This window comes from Heptranchias perlo, chromosome 2, assembly GCF_035084215.1.
Source record: "Heptranchias perlo isolate sHepPer1 chromosome 2, sHepPer1.hap1, whole genome shotgun sequence".
Taxonomy (NCBI): Eukaryota; Metazoa; Chordata; class Chondrichthyes; order Hexanchiformes; family Hexanchidae; genus Heptranchias; species Heptranchias perlo.
Window position 1 is genome coordinate 18,076,998 of NC_090326.1, and position 22,966 is coordinate 18,099,963.

Below are 22,966 nucleotides of genomic sequence, written 5' to 3' on the forward strand. Positions count from 1 at the left end.
CCCGGGGTCCCCGCGCGCTGTCACGTGGTCCTCCTCTCCCCCCGGTCCCCGCGCGCTGTCACGTGGTCCTCCCCCCGGGTCCCCGCGCGCTGTCACGTGGTCCTCCCCCCCCCGGTCCCCGCGCGCTGTCACGTGGTCTGGGAGCGGAGTCGGGAGTCGGTCCATCCATGGCGCCTCTTTTTCTCTGTGTGGAGAACCGTCCCCTATTTGTTCGGTGACGGTTACTCGATTCTAACTGCTCCTGTTATGATGTGGAGATGCCGGTGATGGACTGGGTTGACAATTGTAAACAATTTTACAACACCAAGTTATAGTCCAGCAATTTTATTTTAAATTCACAAGCTTTCGGAGGCTACCTCCTTCCTCAGGTGAACGATGTGGCTCCTGTTAGGCCGATGTGAAATAACCGTCCAAAAGAATAAATAACCCGGAACCGGATCTTTCATATCACCCAACAAGTCGAATGATTGGGAGTGAAATCTCCTGGGAGCGGAGAGGCGGCCGGATTGTTCCCCTCACATCGGCTCCTTTCGCTTTCCATCGTTTCCAGGGGTGACCGCGCACCCACCTCCCCTTTAAACCCAGCAGTGGCTGTGACTCTTTTTTTAAAAAAAATGGGCCGATGTAAACCCCCACTTGTTAAAGGGGCGGTGGCGCCACTCTGGCTTTGAATGGGTCTGGGTCCGGGTCCGGGCCTGGGCTCGACGCCCGGGGACACTGTGCTGTTTGCAGCCGCTCTGTGCATCCGCGTCGGCCTCGTTTTTTATGGGCTGCAGCAGGACCGCTCCATGCTGGTTAAATACACCGATGTGGATTATCACGTCTTCACAGACGCCGCCAGGTTTGTCACTCAGGTAACTAGACCCAGTGCATAAAGTGAGCTGAGATACACTTTACTGAGTATGAAGTTCTGATTTTATTAAAACTTTTTTTATTACTCCCACCAGTTTTCTCTCTTTTCTGAAGTTGTTGACTCTCTTGCATGGGTTTGGCTCCAGTATTTTCCCACTGTTATATAGGAATCGCGGGACGAAAAAAGACCACAGACATCTAATTAGATTGTGGAACTTGCTGCCACATGGAGTGGTTAAGGCGAATAGTGTAGATGGATTTAAGGGGAAGCTAGATAAGTACATGAGAAAGAAAGGACTATAAGCTGATAGGGTGAGATGAAGTAGGGAGGAGGCTGCTGAGGAGCATAAATAAGGGCACAAATGTTAGGCCGAATGGCCTGGTTCTGTGCTTTACCTTCAACCATCCTGCTAGTCGTATGATATGATGACGGAGTTGTTGACTATGGATGGCCCATCGTGCCTGTGTCTGCTCTTAAAATCATGATGTGGAGATGCCAGTGATGGACTGGGGTTGACAAGTGTAAGGAATCTTAATACACCAGGTTATAGTCCAACTGTTTTATTTGAAAATCACAAGCTTTCGGAGGCTTTCTCCTTCGTCAGGTGAGCACTTGCTCACCTGACGAAGGAGAAAGCCTCAAAGCTTGTGATTTTCAAATAAAACAGTTGGACTATAACCTGGTGTATTAAGATTCCTTACACTTAAAATCATAGAAAGTTATGGCACAGAAGGAGGCCGTTTGACCCATCGTGTCCCTGCTGGAAAGGAATGAAAGAACAATCCAATTAGTCCCTTTCTCCTGCTCTTTCCCCAAAGCCCTGCATTTTTTTCCCATTTGAAACAATGTTATTCGTGATTAAGTAAACCAGCAGGAGCATTATTGAGAAGTGCTGTCATTTTGAGGGATTGATCTGTACTGAATGGCATGTATTTTACTTTCTTAAAAAAATCACAGCAGGAGACACAATATCAATGCTACAATTTTAAATTTACAGAAGTATTGCACCTTTACTAGTTTAAAAAAAATGCTCTTTCTCCTGCTAGTCAAATATTTGATGTTGCAGTTTAAATACAAATATACGAATTAAGAGCAGGAGTAGACCATTCGGCCCCTCCAGCCTGCTCTGCCATTTGATAAGATCATGGCTGATCTGATTGTGACCTCAACCCTACTTTCCCATCTACCTACTATAACCTTTGACTCTCTTGTTAATCAGGAATCTATCTAACTCAGCCTTAAAAATATTCAATGACCCTGCCTCCACCGCTCTCTGGGGAAGGCTGTTCCACAGACTCACGACCCTCTGATAGAAAAAATTTCTCCTCATCTCCATCTTAAATGGGAGACCCCTTATTTTTAAACTGTCCCCTAGTTCTAGTCTGTCCCAAAAGGGGAAACGTCCTCTCAGCATCTACCCCTTCTAGTCCCCTCAGGATCTTACATGTTTCAATAAGATCGCCTCTCATTCTTCTAAACTCCAATACATACAGGCCCAACTTGCCAACCTTTCCTCATAAGATAACCCCCTCATCCCAGGAATCAGTCGAGTGAACCTTCTCTGAACCGCCTCTAAAGCAATTATGTCCTTTCTTAAATAAGGAGACCAAAACTGCACACAGTATTCTCGATGTGGTCTCACCAATGCCCTGTACAACTGTAGCAAAACATCTCTACTTTTATATTCCATTCCCCTTGCAATAAATGGCAACATTCCATTTGCCTAATGGCTCTAAGTCATAGAATGGAAAATAACATTGTCAGTAATAACTGGTTGGTTAGTTAAAGAAAGGAATATTTGCATATAAAAAAACTGTTGCAAGGATAATTTTGTTATTCAGAGAACAGAAAGCCTGATAATTTCTGGAAGTATTCAGGAAATAAGATAATATGAGCTTGCTATTCAATTGTGTAATCTGACAAAAGGCATTTTTTTGTCTTCATCCGATTCTTTCTTGCTGATCATGGCATACAGGTTTAATATCATCAGCGATCTGCTTTCCTCAGGCACCAACTCTTCCCCTTCATCAAAAAACCCATGGACTGTGCTTCAATCACTAACTCCAGTCGGCCATTGCACAGCCTCCCAACACTCTGTTTCTCCTGTTCTTTATCCTAAATGTTTTACATTTAATCTTTGTGTCCCCTAGTTCTACACCCCTCAATCACTGGAGCCTGTATACCACTGGCGTTAGTAATTGAGTGTCTTACTAGGCCACTTCAGAGGGCAGTTAATAGTGAACCACATTTGTTGGGGAGTCACATATGGGCCAGACCGTGTAAGGACGGCAGGCTTCCTTCCCAAAGGACATAAGTAAACCAGTTGGGTTTTTAGTGACAATCCGACAGCTTCATGGTCACCTTTTACTGAATATCCAGATTTTTGAATATCCAGATTTTTTTAAAACTGAATTTAAATTCTCAAATTGGTGGGACTTGAACTTGTGTTCTCTGAATTATTAGTCCAAACCTCTGGATTACTAGTCCAGTTTACATAACCACTACACTACCATACCCTAAGATCTTGTACAAATTGGCAAATAGATCTCACTGGACCTTTAAGTACATGTGGCAAATGTGAGTCACAATTGTTCTTCGTGGCCACACCCTCAAACACCACTGACTGACTCTTATCTTCGGCTTGGGTATTGTGAACATTTTTTGTTTCAAAGTGGCTTGTAGCATTATAATATTAAAAGTAAGCTACTTCATGGAAAGTGGAATTTTTTTTGATACAGACCAAAGGTTATGAAAAAAAGTGATCCTTTGACAGCATAGACTGCAATAAACAGATTAGGGTATTCCTCTGCCTGCGTCCCCAGGAGTGTCGAAATTAAAATAGTGGTCAAAGACTAAAATTATTAATGTGAAGTCTGAAGGACCTTTGTAATGTGTTTCCACATTGTCGTTCTGGAATAATCTACTTCTGTCGCAGATGCTGCAGAGTTGCGAGTGTTAAATAACGAGGATGGATTGTATTCCCGTTATTTAACACTCGCAACTCTGCAGCATCTGTGACAGAAGTAGATTATTCCAGAACGACAATGTGGAAACACATTACAAAGGTCCTTCAGACTTCACATTAATAATTGGGCAGAAAAGTTTTGAACAGCACCTGAGTTGTGACTGAAAGTGGTGTTGTAACAGCTTTATAGAAATGTGATACTTACGGCTGCCTAAATGTCATTACCAGGATCTCTGTAAAGCTTGTGGTGGAGAAACGTCTAGCAGTTTAATTATCGACTTTTCTCCTTCCAAACTTGGGTTTGGGAGAGCAATTTTATGTTGTGTACATATAAAACGGGGTGACGTACTGGTGGTTACGAATCTGTCGCTGGTTGTGGATGAGGTGGGAGAAACCTGAGATGAAATTTGTGCAAGAAACATATTGAATAATGTTGACACCATTGTTGCATAATGAAGTGTATTGGTTTAAGTGCATTTTTAAAAAAAAACTTATTTGTACCAATATGCTAAATACATCCAGCGACAACACTGGTCTTTGAGTGAATAATTAGTTTTCCTATTGTAATTTGCTTTCAGGGGGCTTCTCCATACAGAAGGGCAACCTATCGCTACACCCCATTGCTGGCATGGATGCTGACGCCCAACATCTACCTCACACACCTGTATGGGAAATTCCTCTTCATTACATGTGATGTCCTTGCTGCTTATTTCATGCACAGGATCCTATGCCTCCGAGGACTGGACAGCGGGAGAGCACGTTGGTACTGCAGCCTGTGGCTTTTCAACCCCTTGCCAATGACCGTCTCGAGCAGAGGGAACGCCGAGGCCATTCTGGCAGTGTTGGTCCTGGCTACTTTGCACTACCTAGAGACCAGGCAGATTGTGAAGGCTGCACTGTTTTATGGGCTTTCCGTACATCTGAAAATTTACCCAGTGACCTATGCACTCCCCATAGTCTTAGCACTTCAGTCTGACCTGCAAGCAACAGAGAATGATACCTCTACTATAAGGAATAAAGGCTACTTTAAAAAAGACAGAGGTCTTCACAGTCATGTGAAGGCTTTCCTGAAGTTGGTTGTCAGATTGCTAAATAGGGAGGTCCTGCTGTTTGTTGGTGTTGCTGCACTAGTATTTCTTGGCCTAGGAGTACTCTTCTATTGCAGGTAAAGTACTTGTCACCCGATAGCTCAGTGGGTAAATGCACTGACCAGTGTAGTACTGAGACATACAGACCTGGAAAGTCCCAGGTTTGACCGCTTGTCTCTGCTGAGTCGGTTAATCTCTGTCAGGGTGGCAGTAGGGGTGCCTTAGTGCCACTGAGCTGAGGAAGAGAGAATCTGACAGGTTTTACCATTCTTGATTGTTCTCCAGTGATACCTGCAGGAAAGTGCACATCTGTGGTTGTTGGGTAAGGGTGTGATTGGGCTGTACTGTGATGCCCCACATAGTCAAATTGCCTGTCAAGGCTTGCTGGACTCGTGCATGAAGAACTGCCATCTGAGGAATCTCTGTTCTATAAAGGACTTGGCACCAGTTCCATTATCCTTGGATTACAGCAAAGATAAGTAGAGGGTTGATGAAGGTTGTGCAGTTAATGGACTTTCTAAAGGTGCAGTTAATGGACTTTCAAAGGGCATTTGATAAAGTGCCACATAATAGACTTGTTAGCAAATTTGATGCCTGTAGGATTAAAGGAACAGTAACAGTGTGGATATGAAATTGGCTAAGAAGCAGAAAGTAGTGGTGAGCAGTTGTTTTTCAGACTGAAGGGAAGTATACAGTGGTGTCCCCCACTGGTCGGTGTTGGGACCACTGCTCTTTTTGATATATATTAGTGACCTGGACTTGTGTATTCAGGGCATAATTTCAAAGATTACAGATAACGCAAAACTTGGAAATGTAGTAAACAGTGAGGAGGATAGTAGCAGACTTCAGGAGGACATAGACTGACTGGTGAAATGGCAGATGAGATTTAATACAGAGAAGTGTGAAGTGATGGATTTTGGGAAAACGAGGAGAGGCAATATAAACTAAATGGTACAATTTTAAAGGGGGTGCAAGAACAGAGAGACTTGGGGGTGTACGTACACAAGTCTTTGAAGGTGATGGGACAAATTGATGAGACTGTTGAGAGCACGTGGGATTCTTGGCTTTCTAAATAGAGGCATAGAGTACAATAGCAAGGAAGTTATGCTAAACTTTATAAATCACTGGTTAGGCCCCAGCTGGAGTATTGTGTCCAATTCTGTGCACCACACTTTTTAGGAAGGATGCCAAGGCCTTGGAGAGGGTGCAGAGGTGATTTACTAGAATACCAGGGATGAGAGACTAGAGAAACTGGGGTTGTTCTCTTTAGAGCATTGATGATTAAGGGGAGATTTAGTAGAGGTGTTCAAAATTATGAAGGGCTTTGATAAAAGTTTCTCCTTATTTACTTTTCCACTGGCAGGAAGGTCGGTAACCAGAGGACACAGATATAAGATCATTTGCAAAAGAACCAGAGGGGAGATGAGGAGAAATTGTTTTACGCAGCAAGTTGTTATGATCTGGAATGCACTGCCTGAAAGAGTGGTGGAAGCAGATTCAGTAGTAACTTTCAAAGGGGAATTGATATATACTTGAAAAGGAAAAATTTGCAGGGCTACAGGGAAAAAGCAGAGGACTGGGACTAATTGGATAGCTCTTTCATAGAGCCAGCACAGGCACGATGGGCCATATGGACTCCTGTGCTGTATGATTCTATGAAACAGCTGCCCCCATGTTATTTGCACAGGGTCAGCTATCTTGGGTCTGATCGCATCCAATAAGGCCTTCCATGCAAGGCAAATTGTCAGTCCTGAATGCACCATCTGAGCAAGTTACGCATTCACGGTTATTCCATTGTTGCCGAATCTGCCTCCCATTATAAATGGGGCAGATTCGGCAGCAAAGGAACCAGGTTAAATGAAGGAATGGAAATTGGTTCGGTGGTATAAATGAGGTACAAGTGTCTGAAAGGCAACAGTGGAAGGGTTAGAAATTCTGGGGGAAATTGGAGAGCAGAATGTGTGGAGCAGTAACCAAAGAATTATTAATACTAGCCAGGAGGACCACAGCTTGTTGCAATGCTCTGTGCCAAAGAGCAATGCCAGTTTTTTCCCCCACTGGCTATCTCCTTTTACATTAAAAATAATACCTGGAAAGCCCTGTTTTTAAATTGGCAACAAGAACTGATTTTGAATATCTTTTGACATTCCTTAGGCTGTGCCTATACAATATGTACTGTTCATATGAGTTTCTTTGGTGGGAAAATATAAAAGAGCCTTAATTTCGGTTGTGTTTTTTTTATTTTCTCTAACCCTCAATGCAAGGCGGATCTTCCCCTGTCAGGAGGGCAGGCTGGAGATTTGTTTCTTGGCCTTTGTCAACACTGCTCTGTCCAGCAGGAGTGAAGTGTGATGGACTGTAATATTTTTACCCCCATTCGGATGTGACTGGCCTTTGCACAGCACTTCAACTCAATACAAGGCTCAGAATAAGAAACTTCACTGCAGGGAGATTCGTGGGTGTGAACTCAAACCTAGCAGAGAATGTCACAGTCCTTAGCTCACTGCCCCACTGCACTGCATATTGGTTCTGATTTTTAATTTGGGATAAGTATAATGTCTGCTTTTCTCTTTTTAAATCCTCATTGGTACCTAATTTGTACATGCATAGTAAAATTACCATCTATGAAAAATAACATTCTGTTACATACTCCTTGATTATAACACGTAGTCTCTGTTTACAGTTCCTGTGTTTTTTTTCCCCCAGTTATGGCTGGGAATTTCTGGAGCACACGTACCTTTACCACTTAACGCGAAGAGATATTCGTCACAATTTCTCCCCGTATTTCTACATGTTGTACTTGACTGCAGAGAGTGAGTGGAGCTCTGCTCTGGGACTGGCTGCTTTCCTCCCACAGTTCCTTCTGCTCTTCATCACATCTTTTGCTTATTACAAGGATCTGATGTTTTGCTGCTTCCTTCACACTGCCATTTTCGTCAGTTTCAACAAAGTTTGCACTTCACAGGTGAGCCTGAAGAAATTCTCCTTTTGGGCTTTCTGATGAATACGTCTTTCTCTCCTTCTCCCCCACAAAAGTAGTAAATGAGCATTTTAGAACTTTGAACAACCAGACAAAATAATTTAATTTTGTTTTTGGGATTCTAAAGGGACTAGATACTGTAGATCATGACCAGCGCTTTCACCTTGTCCAGAACAGTAGAACCAGAGGACATGACCTGTGATTGAAGGGGGGTAAATTCAAAACTAATCTGCAGAAACGTTATTTCAGTGAGCGCGTGGTCAATCTATGGACCACGCTCCCTAGGAAGATGGTGGCAGCAGAAAGTGTTGATTCATTCAAATGCAAATTAGATAATTATTTTCAGAAAAATATCATTTGGGATACAGTATATGAGTAATTTGAGACATGACATGTGGTAAGTGTAGCATGCTTGGGAGGAACAGGTGACTTTGGACCTATGGTTCCCAAAGCTCTCCTCCACTGGGGGTTTTCCTCACCTCATGTCTGGGTCTACAGTGCAGGATTCAATACCAGCTGCAATTACTTAAATGATGATTTGAGTAGAATTGTATTTCCCCCACCCCTTCACCACTTTGTTCTTTGTGTGTGAGAAACACCCTGTTTACAAACCACACATTTCCCTATAGCAGACATGTGCTTTGTTAATATACAGCACTAGTTTAAACCCTGGTTCAAAGGAATTCCATTCTGATCCTAAATCAGTATGGATTTCTTTCTCTTATCGGATATATTGAATACCCCATATCGTGCACTAATAGACTACACTTCAAATCTAGTTTTTCTTTTCTTACTTTTCTGAAAGATGAAAACCTGATGTGCTGTTTTACCATAAAACCAGGAGATACACTCAACTGAAAGTCATTCACTGATTTGCAAATGGGAAATCCAGGCAGGGAACGCCTGAGAGAACTTAGATGTGTTTAAAAATTGAAATTGAAATTAAAAGATTTGAAGCAGCAAGATGACCTATGGACAAGTTATAGCAGTGATTTAGAACTGCACATAGGCCTGCATTTTAAAATATCGTTGGAGATCAATCACTGTATCTGCTGCGCCCCCTCTCTGCTGCTGCCGCGCCCGCCCCCTTCCCCTCCCACGCCTGCTCCCTTTCTGTCTGGCTGTCTCTCAATGTGTTAAAAGAACTTACATGTCATTTATTTACAATTTCAGTACTTCCTGTGGTACTTGTGTCTACTACCAGTAGTTCTTCCATATTTGAAACTTTCCTGGAGAAGAGGTATTGTGCTACTAGCTTTGTGGTTCATTGGTCAGGTTAGTACCACCCCTGTACTGTCACACTGCCTTAATACTGATGCCTCATAAATTTGTGGTGATTTTATCTGGTGTGCTGTTTCTGGAACTTTTGGTTAAATTTTGATGATGTGAACTTGTACCTTGCAGAGAATTAAGACTCTGCAGAATTGGGGTGGGGGGTGGACTCCATGGTATGGTAGGGTAGGGCAGGGGTTTTTGTTTGTGGCTCCTGCCGTGACATATTACTGATCTCGGTGGTACTTTTGTGATGAAGTTTCAAGCAGAGGTGTGCTGCTTCTCTGCAAGGAGAGAGGGGAAGTTGGAGGGTGATTGTTGCTGGGCTGCTCTTGTGCACCTCCTCCTGGCTGGCCATAATAATGTGTAGGCAGTGGTCTGGGAGGCTGGCTGTTCCATCACCACAGCATTGCCTACCTCCCCCTTCTGCTGCCAAAATCCAGGTCCATTGGTTTCATCACTCTGAAGTTTGCCTTCTCCAATGCCCTTCTAGCCAGCCTTCCTGCACCAACCTTCTTCAAGCTTCAACTCATCCAAAATGCTGCTCACTGCATTCTCACTCGTGAAACGTCCCACACTCCCAGCACCCTGTCCTCTCTAAGCTCCACTGGCTTCCTATGCACTAGCATATTGAGTTCAAAACTCTGAACCTTGCTTTCAAATCTCTCATGAAGCTCATTGAATTGAAGGCAAATTATTGACCTAGATAGGAAATTGGCTGAGCAACAGGAGACAGAGTAGGGATAATGGGCACGTACTCAAATTGGCAGGATGTGACTATTTGTGTCCCATAGAGATCTGTGTTGGGACCTCAACTATTCACTGTATTTATTAACAACTTAATGATGAGACAGAGAGCCACATATCCAAGTTTGCCAATGACACAAAGATAGGTAGCATTGTAAGCAGTGTAGATGGAAACATAAAACTACCAAGAGATATTAATAGATTAAATGAATGGGCAAAACTGCGGCAAATGGATTTCAATGTAGGCAAGTGTGAGATCATCCACTTTGGACCTAAAAAGGATAGATCAGAGTACTTTCTAAATGGTGAAAAGCTTGAAACAGTTGGAGGTCCAAAGAAACTTAGGGGTCCATGTACACACATCATTAAAATGTCATGGACAGGTATAGAAAATAATCAAAAAGGCTGGCCTTTATATCTAGAGAATACAAGGGGTAGAAGTTATGCTACAGCTATATAAAGCCCTGATTAGACCACACCTGGAGTACTGTGTTCAGTTCTGGGCACCGCACCTTAGGAAGGATATATTGGCCTTGGAGGGAGTGCAGCATAGGTTTACTAGAATTATACCTAGACTCTTAAGGGTTAAATTACAAGGAGAGATTAAACAAACTAGGGTTGTATTCCCTGGAATTTAGAAGATTATGGTGTGATTTGATTAATGTCTTCAAGATATTAAAATTAGCCTAAAAATTAGAGCCAGGACTTTCAGGAGTGACGTTAGGAAACACTTCTACACGCAGAGGATGGTAGAAGTTTGGAACTCTTCTGCAAAGGACAGTTGATGCTAGCTCAATTGTTAATTTTAAATCTGAGACTGATAGATTTTTGTTAGCCTCATATCCCTTAATACCTTAGTTAGATCACAGATCAGCCATGATCTCATTGAATGGCAGAACAGACTCAAGGGGCTAAATGGCCTACTCCTGTTCCTATCTTCCTCTCCAAGGCCTCACACTGTGTTACAGCTTTGCATGTAAGATGCATTCTAACACTTACTCCCTCCAGTCCACGAAGCCCCCCCCCCCACCCCCGGCCCTTCACAAAATGGTTAATCACCAACCAGTTGGTCTCGAAAGGCTGAGAAGCAGTTCATGGCCGTTAGCCAAACACAAGCTCCTATTGCTATGTCCATAAAATACTGAATTGGGCATGTTGGACCCTCAGTCAGCAATAGCATGTGACGATTTCCTCACATTCTTGAGTTCCCAGTCTGAAATGCATTACTGTGGGGAAGGGCTGAGCAAAGATCAACTGCTTCCACAGAATGAAAGGGGAAGTTGACAGGAGAACTGTCTTTGAATCGTTGGTAGCCAGTTTCAGAATGGTACTGGGGGACGGCTTTGGAGTTGGTTGCCTGCCTGATCTCTTCAACATGGATGACACAGGAAGACACAATTTGGAGTGTGGAGTGGGGGGGGAGGGAGAAAGACAAAATAGTTTTAGAAAAGGGAATGCCAACTTCAACAGATGCTAAGAGCTGGCAAATAGTTTTTGTACAAAATCACATTTCTTTGGATCTGGTTTCTCTAATTTTGTTTTGGGTTTTGTCAATCCAGGGATTATGGCTCGCCCCTGCATATTACCTGGAGTTTGAAGGACAGAACACATTTCTATTCATCTGGGTTGCCGGGTTGGTATTCCTTTCCATCAACTGCTTCATTCTGTTGGTATTGATCTCAAACTACAAGAAAAGGGATTTGCAATCAAAAACAAAGGCAGAATAAAAGCAGAAACTTTTCTCCGCTCAAGATCTTGCCATTCACTTCACGGATCGTACATAAAATGGATTCTGACCCTAAACGTGATGAATTGCCGCTGAATTTGCTCTGACTGTGTGGTGATGTCTCTTTGAAAGTGGGTAGTCTCTAATCTGCAAAGTGTTTTATTCTGCTGTTTGACACCGACTGGATAACTTCTAGGCCACGATCCCAGCCTGCAACACTCCTGTGGGCCCCACTTCCGCAATTCCATTGTACTGAAATGCTGGTGTTCAATGTTCGAGGCATGGGAAGCAGCAGGAATTCAGGTGGATGACACTATCTTGACTTTTTTTGATATGTCAGGCTGAAAGGGAAAAGTGGGTGCAACGAAACCCCGGGTCCAGTAAAATCCCTGCAGATCTATCCCTGGACCTGCCCCCTCTCCTATGCTGATTGTAAGAACATAAGAAATAGGAGCAGGAGTAGGCCAATCGGCCCCTCGAGCCTGTTCCGCCATTCAATAAGATCATGGCTGATCTGATCCTAACCTCAACTTCACCCCAGGTCCCAAGGAAATTGGGGACAGGTGATTTTTATCTTTTCTATTATCATGTATGGTCTCAGGCATTTTTCATTTGGACGTTTAAGCAAGTGAAATCAAGATAGTTGGACTCTGAAGCTTTCTCTCATAACCAAGTTAACATTTGATGGTTATGTTGGGATGGTGATGAAGTAAACCTGAAGTATCCCACAGCTGTCAGTTACCGTGTTAAATTTGCTTTGATGTGGAGATGCCGGTGATGGACTGGGGTTGACAATTTTAAACAATTTTACAACACCAAGTTATAGTCCAACAATTTTATTTTGAAATCCACAAGCTTTCGGAGGCTTCCTCCTTCCTCAGGTGAATTCCACATTCACCTGAGGAAGGAGGAAGCCTCCGAAAGCTTGTGGATTTCAAAATAAAATTGTTGGACTATAACTTGGTGTTGTAAAATTGTTTAAAATTTGCTTTGAGTGGTATTGAATGAATGAAAAGTAAAAATCAAGTATTTTTTTCGTTCAAACAAGGGTTTATTTCTGGGATAAAAGCCTTCTTGCATCGTTAAAGTTATAGTAATGATTAAAAAGAATTTTCTTGTAGCAAGGCACATCCAAAGCTTAACTAAAAGCTAGTAGATTGCGCAGTGTTGCTTGTGATCGATTGCATAATATAGTGCAAGTTGCACATATATATATAGAAACAGTGAAAGATCAAAGGTGGGAAATGGAGCTGTGAATTTTATGATTGGCTCAAACATTGAGGTTAGTGTTGGTGAATTTGAGCTCCAGGAATGCACTTATAGCATGATACATACTATACTAGATAAATGTTAATACAACCACAGCTCAATATAAAATAGGTGTCTGATTTCCTCCCTCATTACATGCAAAACCTTTTATCATATTGATGTTTCTCCTGCCTTCCCCCAACCCCCAACCCCCAACAAAGTAATTACAGCTGAGGAAGGTCATTAATTCATTCATCCAGAGAGATGCTAACCCCCACATTATAGCATCCAATTGTTTCTTAAATGATTCCAGGGTTTTAACCTTCGATACTCTATCTTGATTCACCTCCCTGTGAAGTTTCAGCCATCTCGTTTCAGAATGCTCTTTTCACTATGCTTTGTGGAATTTGCCAGATCCACTGGCTTCATCAAAATGAAACCATGTTTGAAATGAAGCATGGTTTGTACATTTCCATGTATAATAAAATATGCTATTTGTACACTTGCAGTTCAGAACCTTTTCAATGCACCTGGAAGTTTTATATTGTAATTTATTTAATTGCACAATTGGTAAAGATTGTAGTCTTAATGTCACAACTTTTATTATCCATTAGATATGGTTATTGGTTGGACATTCTGTTTTAGACATACTCTCCCCTACCAGTGCTGCCTTTGGCCAGCCAAGCAGATGATTAGCCCTTGTCCCATGTCGTTAGCATCACTGGCCATTCCTCTTGATGAGGTGAAATGTCTTGCCATTGTCTCAGCAAGTCGATGTCAGGTGCCGGCCAGTCAGGATCTCTTTTAGCAAGCTGATGGACTACGACTGGCCTCATCAACTAGTCTGGGGTTGTTTAGTCAGCTAACCACAAGACTTCCTGCTGAACAGTGTATAAAGGTAGAGCTCAAAGGTTCAGCGTAATTCAGGAACGGCAGATTACGTTCGTTAAGGCAGATGCGCTGGCAGAAGCCCAATGCACGTGTCGGAAGAAGGAAAGAAGTCTGCAGAAGGCAGGATCCGCGAGGGTGGGGCCTGTGAGGACCGAGAGAGGCCACGGTGCAAGCTCTTCCCAGAGTGGAAGCAGGTAATATCTCATGTTTCCATTCTGTAAATGACTACTTAAATACTGAGTATTAAACTGTCCTTCATAATAAAGTACGTGCCACTGTAACCAATTGGGGTCAACTCAAATCTTTTGGAACTGGGAAGTGAGTAGCGGAGCAGGGGCTCCCTAGTGGTCATGTAAACCGTCTCTATGTTCCCAATAAAATGAAGGGGGTGGGGGATGTTGGTCAACCAGGACTTTGTGCAGGAAAGGATGCAGGTGACAAGAGTTTATGGAGTGGCAGTTGGCAAGGAGGAAAAATGGTTAACAAAGGCATGGATAAGATTTTGATGGCAGCAAGCCAGGGGTGAATGCAGCCATTATTGTAACGGCGGATGTAATTGGTTTGAAGTGCAACTCTGGGTTAAAGATGGCTGAGGTGAATAGAGCAGCCACGAAGAGAGATGGGGTCAGTAGCTGGAGGAAATTCTGGATCATCCACAACTTAATCAGACAGGTAGTCAAGGGAAGTAGCAGAAATGGAGCTGGGTGTCAGCGGAATACATATGGAAACTGATTTGATGTCACTAGGGAGCCAAGGATGATCCTTGGAGAAGTCTGGAGGTGACCATACAGGGCAGGAGGAGAAACAGTTGCTGGAGAGGTGCTGGCTGTTAGGACAGGTAGGAACGAAACCAAGTAACAACACTCCCATTAAGCTGGACCACAGGAGAGAGGCTGGCATGGCCAACTGCTGAATACCACAAAGGTTGAGGAGCACAAGGACACGGTGCCGCAATCTCCGTCAGTTTTAAAAGGCCAGTTTGAGGAAGGCATTATATAAAGGATAAGGGTCTTTGAATACCTAATGGTATTTCTCTAGTTCTTGGCTTAAAACAGCTGAGTTTCCCCAGTAAGATGATAGGCCTACTCTTAGGAATGCAGAGATAAACAAAAGAGGAATACCAATTCTTGAGTTTTAAAAAATAAATGGGTCACATTTTTGCTGTTCAGCCCTTTCCAAATAGCAAACCAAGATTATGATCCCTGTATAGCCAGTCCAAAGCACAAGATCACACAACTAGAATTTTTTTTGAAAGAAAAGGAAAATGTAAATCAAAGATGGTACTGGTCCGTTCTAGCACAAAGCTGTCCTATTCTGAGTCCACAAATAGTCACCACAACTCAAATGGAAGGGGTCCATTCTTCATTGAATACCTCTGGTCTGCCTTACACCTCACCATACACTATTACTTCCATCACTGAGATGCAGGAAAAATAGGCTTACCTGCTAAACGTACTGACCTTCTGAAACTTATTTAGAGATACACAAACTAGATAGCTTATATGACACATCATAGTGGAGCCAACTATAGTAAACCTTTACACCCATGCTTTATTGTGTTTTTATACAGACTTGAACTTGTGTTTCAAAAGAGCAATTGTTGCACAAAAATGTTTTGATTTGAAATGTCCATTATCAAACATTCTATGGTTTAGTTTTCATGTTAACTGTACATTTGCAAACTCATTTTTTACTGCAGACTGTTTAAATCAGATTTAAAACCCCACAAAATAGCCAATCCATTTTCCTTATGGATGTGCACCATAAATTCTGTACAAGTGTGCATACATAAAAATACATTCCTCATTCTATGCATCTTCCAAAATGTGGCAATAATTACTATTCTCAAAAATGCAGAAGACAAAAGGCAAAAATACATACAAAGTTGGCCCTCAGTATAACACAGCTATATCTCATTTCTTACTGCACCCTCATTAATAAGAGCTCATTAAAAACATTCTAGTCCTACTTGTGATACCTAAAGCAGATTCTAGATACTTTTAGTGGCCAAAATAGTGAAGCAGCAGCTAGTCTTGTGACGGTCCAATATTTCAGATCAGAAAGCTGCCGCATGGCTGCTCAGCTGACAGAAGCCATGAACTCAGTGAGCAAGTGTCTCCACTGAACGACACTGGCATCTTTTTTGCTAGTAGAACTTGCTCATTTCACAATTCAAGAGGGGAGGCTTGCACTGATATAATTTAAAACATAATTACTCTAGGAAAAGTATACTGGGGTATATAATACAGTTCTTCCTGTAATACTTTCTTATGCCACCTAAATGCAGCTGCATTGAGAGAGCTGTATATATTAACTTCCAAAAATGCACATTTCATTTGACTAATTTTGAAAGTGTTAAATTTTGAACTGAAATATCTTTGAAGATTGGCTTAAAATTAGGACCAGGATGAGTTGGGTTTTGCCACAAAATTTCAATGACCGTCTGTTTCATTTCCCTGCTGGCGTCTCCTCTCATTGCCATCAGAGCTGTAATGTGTTCTTCCCTGTGGGGCAACATAAACAGTTAAGAAAGCAGCTAAATTATAAAAAGGTTAGCTAGAAAATAAACTTCTTTTGTAACGTTATTAGGGATGTGGGCAATGCTCTAAACTAGCAAAAAAAACCCTGTAGTGCAAGTTGCTCCAAAAAAACCAAAAAATATACTGTTCGATCTCCCAGGGAGCCAGGACCTTGGGTATAAGCATAGTCCTTCAGGTGAAGTGGGGTTAGGAGGCAGGGGATAACTACACCAGGGTGTACAGACATAGGTAGTCCAGTCCCCATTTTATACATTCCGTCCTTATTTTTATATTTCCATCATAAATTCTTGTGACCACATTTATAATGGAAACTGCTCGTGTACACTTGTCGTGCTGTAATTACACCCTCTTGCCACTACAGCACTTCCACTGGCTGGAGGGTGGAATTACAGTGTGACAAGTTTACATAGGCAATTTCCACTAAAAATGTGGACATAGGAATTTATATAGAGAAAAGTTGACAGGAAGCACATGCAAATGCAAGATTTTTAATATAGATATGTAAATACATTAATGAACTAGAATTGCTAATGTAATTAAAAAAAGAAAATCTTCACTTGTGGATTGTACATTCCTGAATAGTGCAAGTTACTATTGTAATAAGCTGCTGTCAATGTGACAGATTTGAATACAACTTCTACATTCTATTCTCCCAGAATTTTACACATGGTTGCACATTTTGCTCATACAGTATTTACACTGATCTATATATGTACTGCTACAGAAGTGTTAAATGTTTCAGGATCAGTGGCCAAGTCATTCTGTGTACAGTCTGATCAAGTGTTTAAAGCCTACCTGCCCCATTTATTTAATTTTTAAACCTGCCCCCCCTCCCCCCACTATGTGTGTCCATGCCACTGATCATGTCCCAGATGAGGAGCAGCAGCTAGTGCCACTCTCAGCAACTAGGGGAAAGATATGTTGGTTGACCCAGCCTGATTTTTCTGTCCTGTCACTGGGGAAACTACTTCACTGAAAGCCTGAATTAAATAGGAATTTGCTATTGGAGAATACCAATGCAGGGAGCCCATGAAGTCTAATTGTGGCAATATGGTCACCTGCTTGACAGAGGAGGATGCAATGTTTAAATCTTCTCCTAGAATTTATTTGCTCAGGTTAATAACCTGACTTCTACGTCATGTTGTGGGTTGAAGCCCCACTCCAGGACTTGAGCTCATAATCTAGGCAGAGATTCCAGTGTGGTACTGGGGGGAGTGCTGCAATGTGGGCAGTGGCACACTTCAGATGAGCTGTGCGCCTGTTCCAGTGATTTAGGTGGACGCCAAAGATCAGCTGTTGTCATCAAACGATTCCTTCATTCTATTGGCAGTGTGATATTTAAATAGAAACTCTCCCTCCTGACTTTAGTCATAGATTGGAAATCCAGCAAGATTACATGTTCAATTTAGAGGAAGGTGAAAAATAAGGTTTGGGATGAAAAAAGACAATAAATTTCCTGAGCAGCAGAATGGGTGTATTAGCAGGCTACAATTCCCGCTAACAATACCAGTTTTCAAAACTTAATGGGGAGGTCAAGAGGTGGGGCTTCACCTGCACAGCATTTTGTCAATGTATTTTTCCAAGTGTGAATCTACTTTCCACACTTCATTCTTGGATCTTACTAAAGCTTTCAAATTCCCAACTGCAGAGGTACGCCAGGAAAGCAAATTTTTCATTGGTGGAGTAACTAAATTAAAAAAAAAGTGATTTCCCTCCACCCCCAATACATCATGTATCAGCCTCGAGCTGGGAAGATTGGACGGTTCACACATGAATGTTGCCAATGCCACTCCATCGATGGGCTGCAACTTAAAGTATGCATTATTTGAAAGAGAAGATTACTGCCTTTCTACAAAATGAAAGGTCTCATTTTTTTTGGGGGATAATCTTGCTGACAATTTCACGCAACGAGGCGGGATCTGAATATTGTGCGGTCTTGGGACTTCACCCTTCGTCCCAGCAGAAAGCTTTCTACCGGTTGCAATCACAGGCCAATTGTGTAGTGAACTATAGTCCTAAGCTACTGCTCCCCATGAAACTATACCATTATTTTTTTCCCATGATAATGGCATGTTCAGCAAGTAAAAAAAATCTCACCTGAAATCAGGAAATTTGTTAACCAATGTGGAGACCTCAAGACATAACAAAGAAGGATCAGTGAGCTTCAGGACTTCAGCTAGAGCTGGAATAGCATCACACAGCAGATCTGTGTCCTCTCCAAAACCCTTATGTAAAGATAAAGCAAATGGTAGATATAGGCACTACAGCATATCCTCTACACAAATCTGAAATTCAGTTGCGTAATCCCACTGAAGTCTGTGCAGAAGATCCTGGTACATTTTAGATTGGTCACCCATTTTTTTTGCACCCATTTTCCTTCTCCATCTAGTTTTCTTAGGTCCGAGATGAGAGGCAGACTCTTCAGCTAGCTGCTACCATGTAAATGTCATTCTTCCAAAATGTGGACAAGCACATGGCATCTACCTCCCCACAGGAGAGCTGTCAAGAGTGGTAATTCTCACCGGAGTGGGGCAATTGAACCTACATCACCCACTGCTGTGGCACTGCAGTTTGCAGTGTCAACACATTGCACTACTGTTCTGGCAAAGAACAAATATTCTTATTTAAGGTCTTTATGTGATCCCTGCCTTCGTTATCCCTACTTTAGGCACATAAGCATTTATTGTGAGGAGCCATGAAGCAAAGCTCTGGTCAATGGTGCAACAGATGGAGCAGCATGATGGCTTTCTAAGATACTGTGCCAGGAAGGGGTATGGCTAAGATTGGCATCTATAATTGCCCATATAGTGAGTCCCAATCTCAGCTGTTTTGTACCAATATAGACAAATGTGAGATGTTATATTTTGGTAGGAAGAATAAGGAGGCCACACATTGCTTGGATAATGTCTAAATGGGACAGAGGAGCAAAGGGATCTAAGGGTACAGATACACAAATCACTAAAAGTAGCAACGCAGGTTAATAAGGCAATAAAAAAGCATTCAAAAGCACTGGCGTTCATTTCTAGAGGGATAGAATTGAAAAGTAGAGAAGTTATTTTAAACTTGTATCGAACCTTGGTTAGACCCCACGCTTCTGGTCTCCATATTATAAAAGGGACATAGAGGCACTGGAGAAGGTGCAAAAAAGATTCACAAGGATGATACCAGAACTGAGAGAATATACTTATCATGAAAGGCTGAGACTCTTTTCTCTAGAAAAGAGAAGGCTGAGGGGTGACCGGATAGTGGTCATTAAAATTATGAAGGAATTTGATTGGGTAGACTTCGAGAAGATGTTTCCACTTGTGGGGGAGACCAAACTGGGGGCTATAAATATAAGATAATCACCAATAAGTCCAATACAGAATTCAGGAGAGACTTCTTACCCAGAGAGTGGTTAGAATGTGGAACTCGGAGTAGTTAAGGTGAATAGCATAGATGCATTTAAAACGAAGCTAGGTAAGTATATAAGGGAGAAAGGAATAGAAGGTTATGCTGATAGGGTTAGATGAAGAGGGATGAGGCTCGTATGGAGCATAAACCCTGCACGGACCAGTTGGGCCGAATGGCCTGTTTCTGTACTGTACACTCTATGTAATTCTGTTGGGAAACCGCTGTGATGAGGCCAAGTATGTGTCTAATGCACCAAATGGCTCATATGGACCTCCAAGTGGTCATTTATACAGCAGTATCTGGAAGATTATGGGGGCAATTCAATTAAATCACGCTCCCAGCCGGGAGCTGTGCACACTGGAAGCACGTATCAGGAATTGGGGCAATGCACTCCCCACGACCTACTGCCCATTAAAATCAATGGAAAGAAAATCGTGGGGGCACAATCTGAATTCTTGATATTTGCTCCCAGCAGGTGAGCTCCCTGCTGGCAGCACAATTTTGTAAAATTATCCCTTAACAGTCCGCCCTCCTGACTGTACATGGCACAAGAGCCCAGAAAGAGGAATGGAAGTAACAGGAAAAATTTTTTAAATCTCAAGACCTCACTGTTGATATTCAGACTGATTATCTCATGGAGTTTACAACGCACATTCCAGCGCTTTACAAATTTCACTGAAACTGTGAAGAAGGTGGGGTGGGGTGGGGAGTGGAAAGCAAACTACTTACAGCCGAAAGTTTCTTAAACAAGAATCGAAACTGCTCTGCATCTTTGATCACTCTCTCAGCCCCTTCTCTGCGCTCGTCCAAACCCCTAAAGGTGATCCTTTTTTGCATCATGGTTCTGATGTACTCTACCACCACCCTTCGATGAGCTTCTATTGTTATTTCCTGTATAAAGAACAAAGGGGCAGTTTTTGATGCTATGAAGATCTCAAAAGAGAATTGCTGTCAGAAATTCTCCCGTTGCAAACCAGAATAATGCCATCTACAAACTTCACTGAATGAAAGATGACACCAGAAACATTTGCTGCATTTTACTTACAGGATAGTATAAAGGTTTTGGGACAGTTTTTATATTTTAAAAAAGCACCTTTCAAGTGCTCTACAAATGTATTAATATTGTATAAGCTGGAGTCCCTTCCCAACAAAATTCTGTGCATTATGTCAAGCATTTGATGACAATCCCCCTTTAAACAAATGCTTTTTTTTTGAAAAACTGCTTTTTGTGCACTCTGAAAATGTGCTCTTTACAAGTTGAGAACTTCAGAACATCAGTCAAATAAAACTCAATTAATTATTAGGGTCTGCCTAATAATAATTTGGGTTTTTACTAAGCACACAAGCTGAAATCCACAGCAGACAACTGTTACTTTTCTACATCTTCTATTTCGTAGAAACAACTTACTACAACATAGTAATACACAATCTTTCTGCAATCAGTGTGGAGCTGTTCTTTAAGACATATAAAAGTTAACACAACAAATAATAGATGGGTGATGAGAACTTCAGCTCTCTAGAGAAGTGACCTTCTCAGTGCTGTTTTGAAAAGAAAGACTGTTCTAAATTAAGGAAGTAAATTTGTACCTTGCTGTATGGCTTTTTAATTTTAGCGAAGTCATTGAAATAATCCTCAATGGTAACACAAATGATATCCACAGCGTTAGAACCTGCAAGCCATTTCCTGGTCATCAACTCCTGGAGATGGAGCTGAAATAATAAGTGTGGATTTTAGCAGCACATGACAATTACTGCCATAGCCACCTGCACTCAAGAAAACATAAACTACACACTTTATCTTTGGTAAAATTGTTCAAAATACAACGGCTGTTAGTGCCATGCAGCACGTAGATTTTCATGATATGCCTTGAATCATTCATCTTGCTTCAAAGAAACAATGCTTATCCCTAAATTACAAAAGAGAGAATGAACAAACTTGCATTTATAAAGTACCTTTTACAACCTCAGGACATCCCAAAGTGCTTTACAGTCAACAAATTACTTTTAAGGTGTAGTCACTGTTGTTATGTAGGCAAGCATGGATGCTCTTTTGCACATAGCAAGATCACACAAACAGAAAAATGAGATAAACTCTGTTTTTGATGGTGTTGGTTGCAAGATGAATATTGGCCAAGGCACCGAAAAATCCCCCGCTCTTCTTTAAATGGTCCCATGGGATCTTTTACGCCCACTTGAGCAAGCAGATGGGACCTTGGTTTAACATCTCATATGAAAGATGGCACCTTTCACATTCCCTTAGTACTGTACATGTACATCTTCACTACACACATTTTTATTGTACACTGAATGCACTACCAGTGTTGCTATGAAACCAATCACCAGGGAAGGTGCCAGCCTCCCCTCACTTTCTTCCCCACAATAGCATGGCTGAGATTGGTAAATCAGCAATGTGGGGCATCGCAGGGATAAAGGTACAACTCACCACTGTATCTAAAGATGAGACTTTTAAAAAAAATAACAACGTCGCGATTGTAAATAGCTCCAAAGTAAAAAAAAAACCACCTTCATCAGTAAACGATGGACTTTTAAAAATGTATTTTGAAATAGTATCAGCCTGTCCTTAAACTCTTTCTAAAACTCACACTAGTTTTATTTCCAATTGAAGATATATTTAGTGTACACTAACCTCCAAGTCAAGGAAGACTTCATCTAGCAGATAGGCACACCCATCCTTGGCAATAGTATCCAGAGTTACCTCTATTGTTGGTTGATTAGCTGGATATTCTTCCTCTATCGTTACCTCATACTTTGTGTATTTCCTCTTCAAACTGTTGACAGATTCTCTGAGGTAAACAGAATGAATGACTTAACACCAAATATATTAACTAAAGCATATTTCAAGAATGCTTAGGGATCTTGTAACATAGACATGTTTCTAGATGTCTTGATAAAGATATATTTATTTTTTCAAGCTGTTGTAGAAGCATGGGAAACTCCATTATATAATCATGCACTTCAATAGCTGGAACAATTGATTTCACTCTTACTGTTAAGCTCTGGTTAACTGTTAAAATTAAACTGTGACGTCTTCAAAGATCAATTCCAGTGTCATTGCTCGTTCTGCAAAGGCTCCCAGAAGCATTCCTACATCAGTTCCATTGTACCACGAAGACAGTGCTGCCAGTTATAGCCTAGACGTAAACTTCTCAGCGCTATACTGTTACTTACTGACTAATACAGAGTAAATGAACTATTACACAGGTGACCTTTAATCAAAAGAAACTATTCATTGCAACAAAACA

The 22,966-nt window shown here is 41.7% G+C and overlaps 2 protein-coding genes across 3 annotated transcripts in view; one reads left to right on the forward strand and one right to left on the reverse strand.

The window, feature by feature from the left end:
- Nucleotides 1-87: 87 nt before the first annotated feature.
- pigm (phosphatidylinositol glycan anchor biosynthesis, class M) lies at nucleotides 88-12,458 on the forward strand. 2 transcript variants are annotated; one of them, XM_068000782.1, is made up of 5 exons: nucleotides 88-854; nucleotides 4,397-4,983; nucleotides 7,613-7,871; nucleotides 9,060-9,161; nucleotides 11,465-12,458. In XM_068000782.1, the coding sequence occupies exons 1-5, from the start codon at nucleotides 672-674 to the stop codon at nucleotides 11,630-11,632; spliced, it is 1,299 nt and encodes a 432-aa protein (XP_067856883.1). In that variant the 5' UTR covers nucleotides 88-671; the 3' UTR covers nucleotides 11,633-12,458. The 2 variants fall into 2 exon arrangements, with proteins under 2 accessions (XP_067856883.1, XP_067856892.1); XM_068000791.1 differs by having other exon boundaries at nucleotides 755-841.
- A 2,845-nt stretch (nucleotides 12,459-15,303) lies between these two features.
- Nucleotides 15,304-22,966, reverse strand: part of exoc3 (exocyst complex component 3) — a 28,174-nt gene continuing 20,511 nt past the window's right edge. Inside the window, exons 10-14 of the mRNA XM_068000808.1 lie at nucleotides 22,351-22,507; nucleotides 21,291-21,413; nucleotides 20,433-20,594; nucleotides 18,408-18,535; nucleotides 15,304-16,274 (exon numbers count right to left, since the gene is read on the reverse strand). Coding sequence (XP_067856909.1) covers nucleotides 16,103-16,274; nucleotides 18,408-18,535; nucleotides 20,433-20,594; nucleotides 21,291-21,413; nucleotides 22,351-22,507 — 742 coding nt within the window. The 3' untranslated portion in view covers nucleotides 15,304-16,102. The remainder of the gene's footprint in view (nucleotides 16,275-18,407; nucleotides 18,536-20,432; nucleotides 20,595-21,290; nucleotides 21,414-22,350; nucleotides 22,508-22,966) is intronic.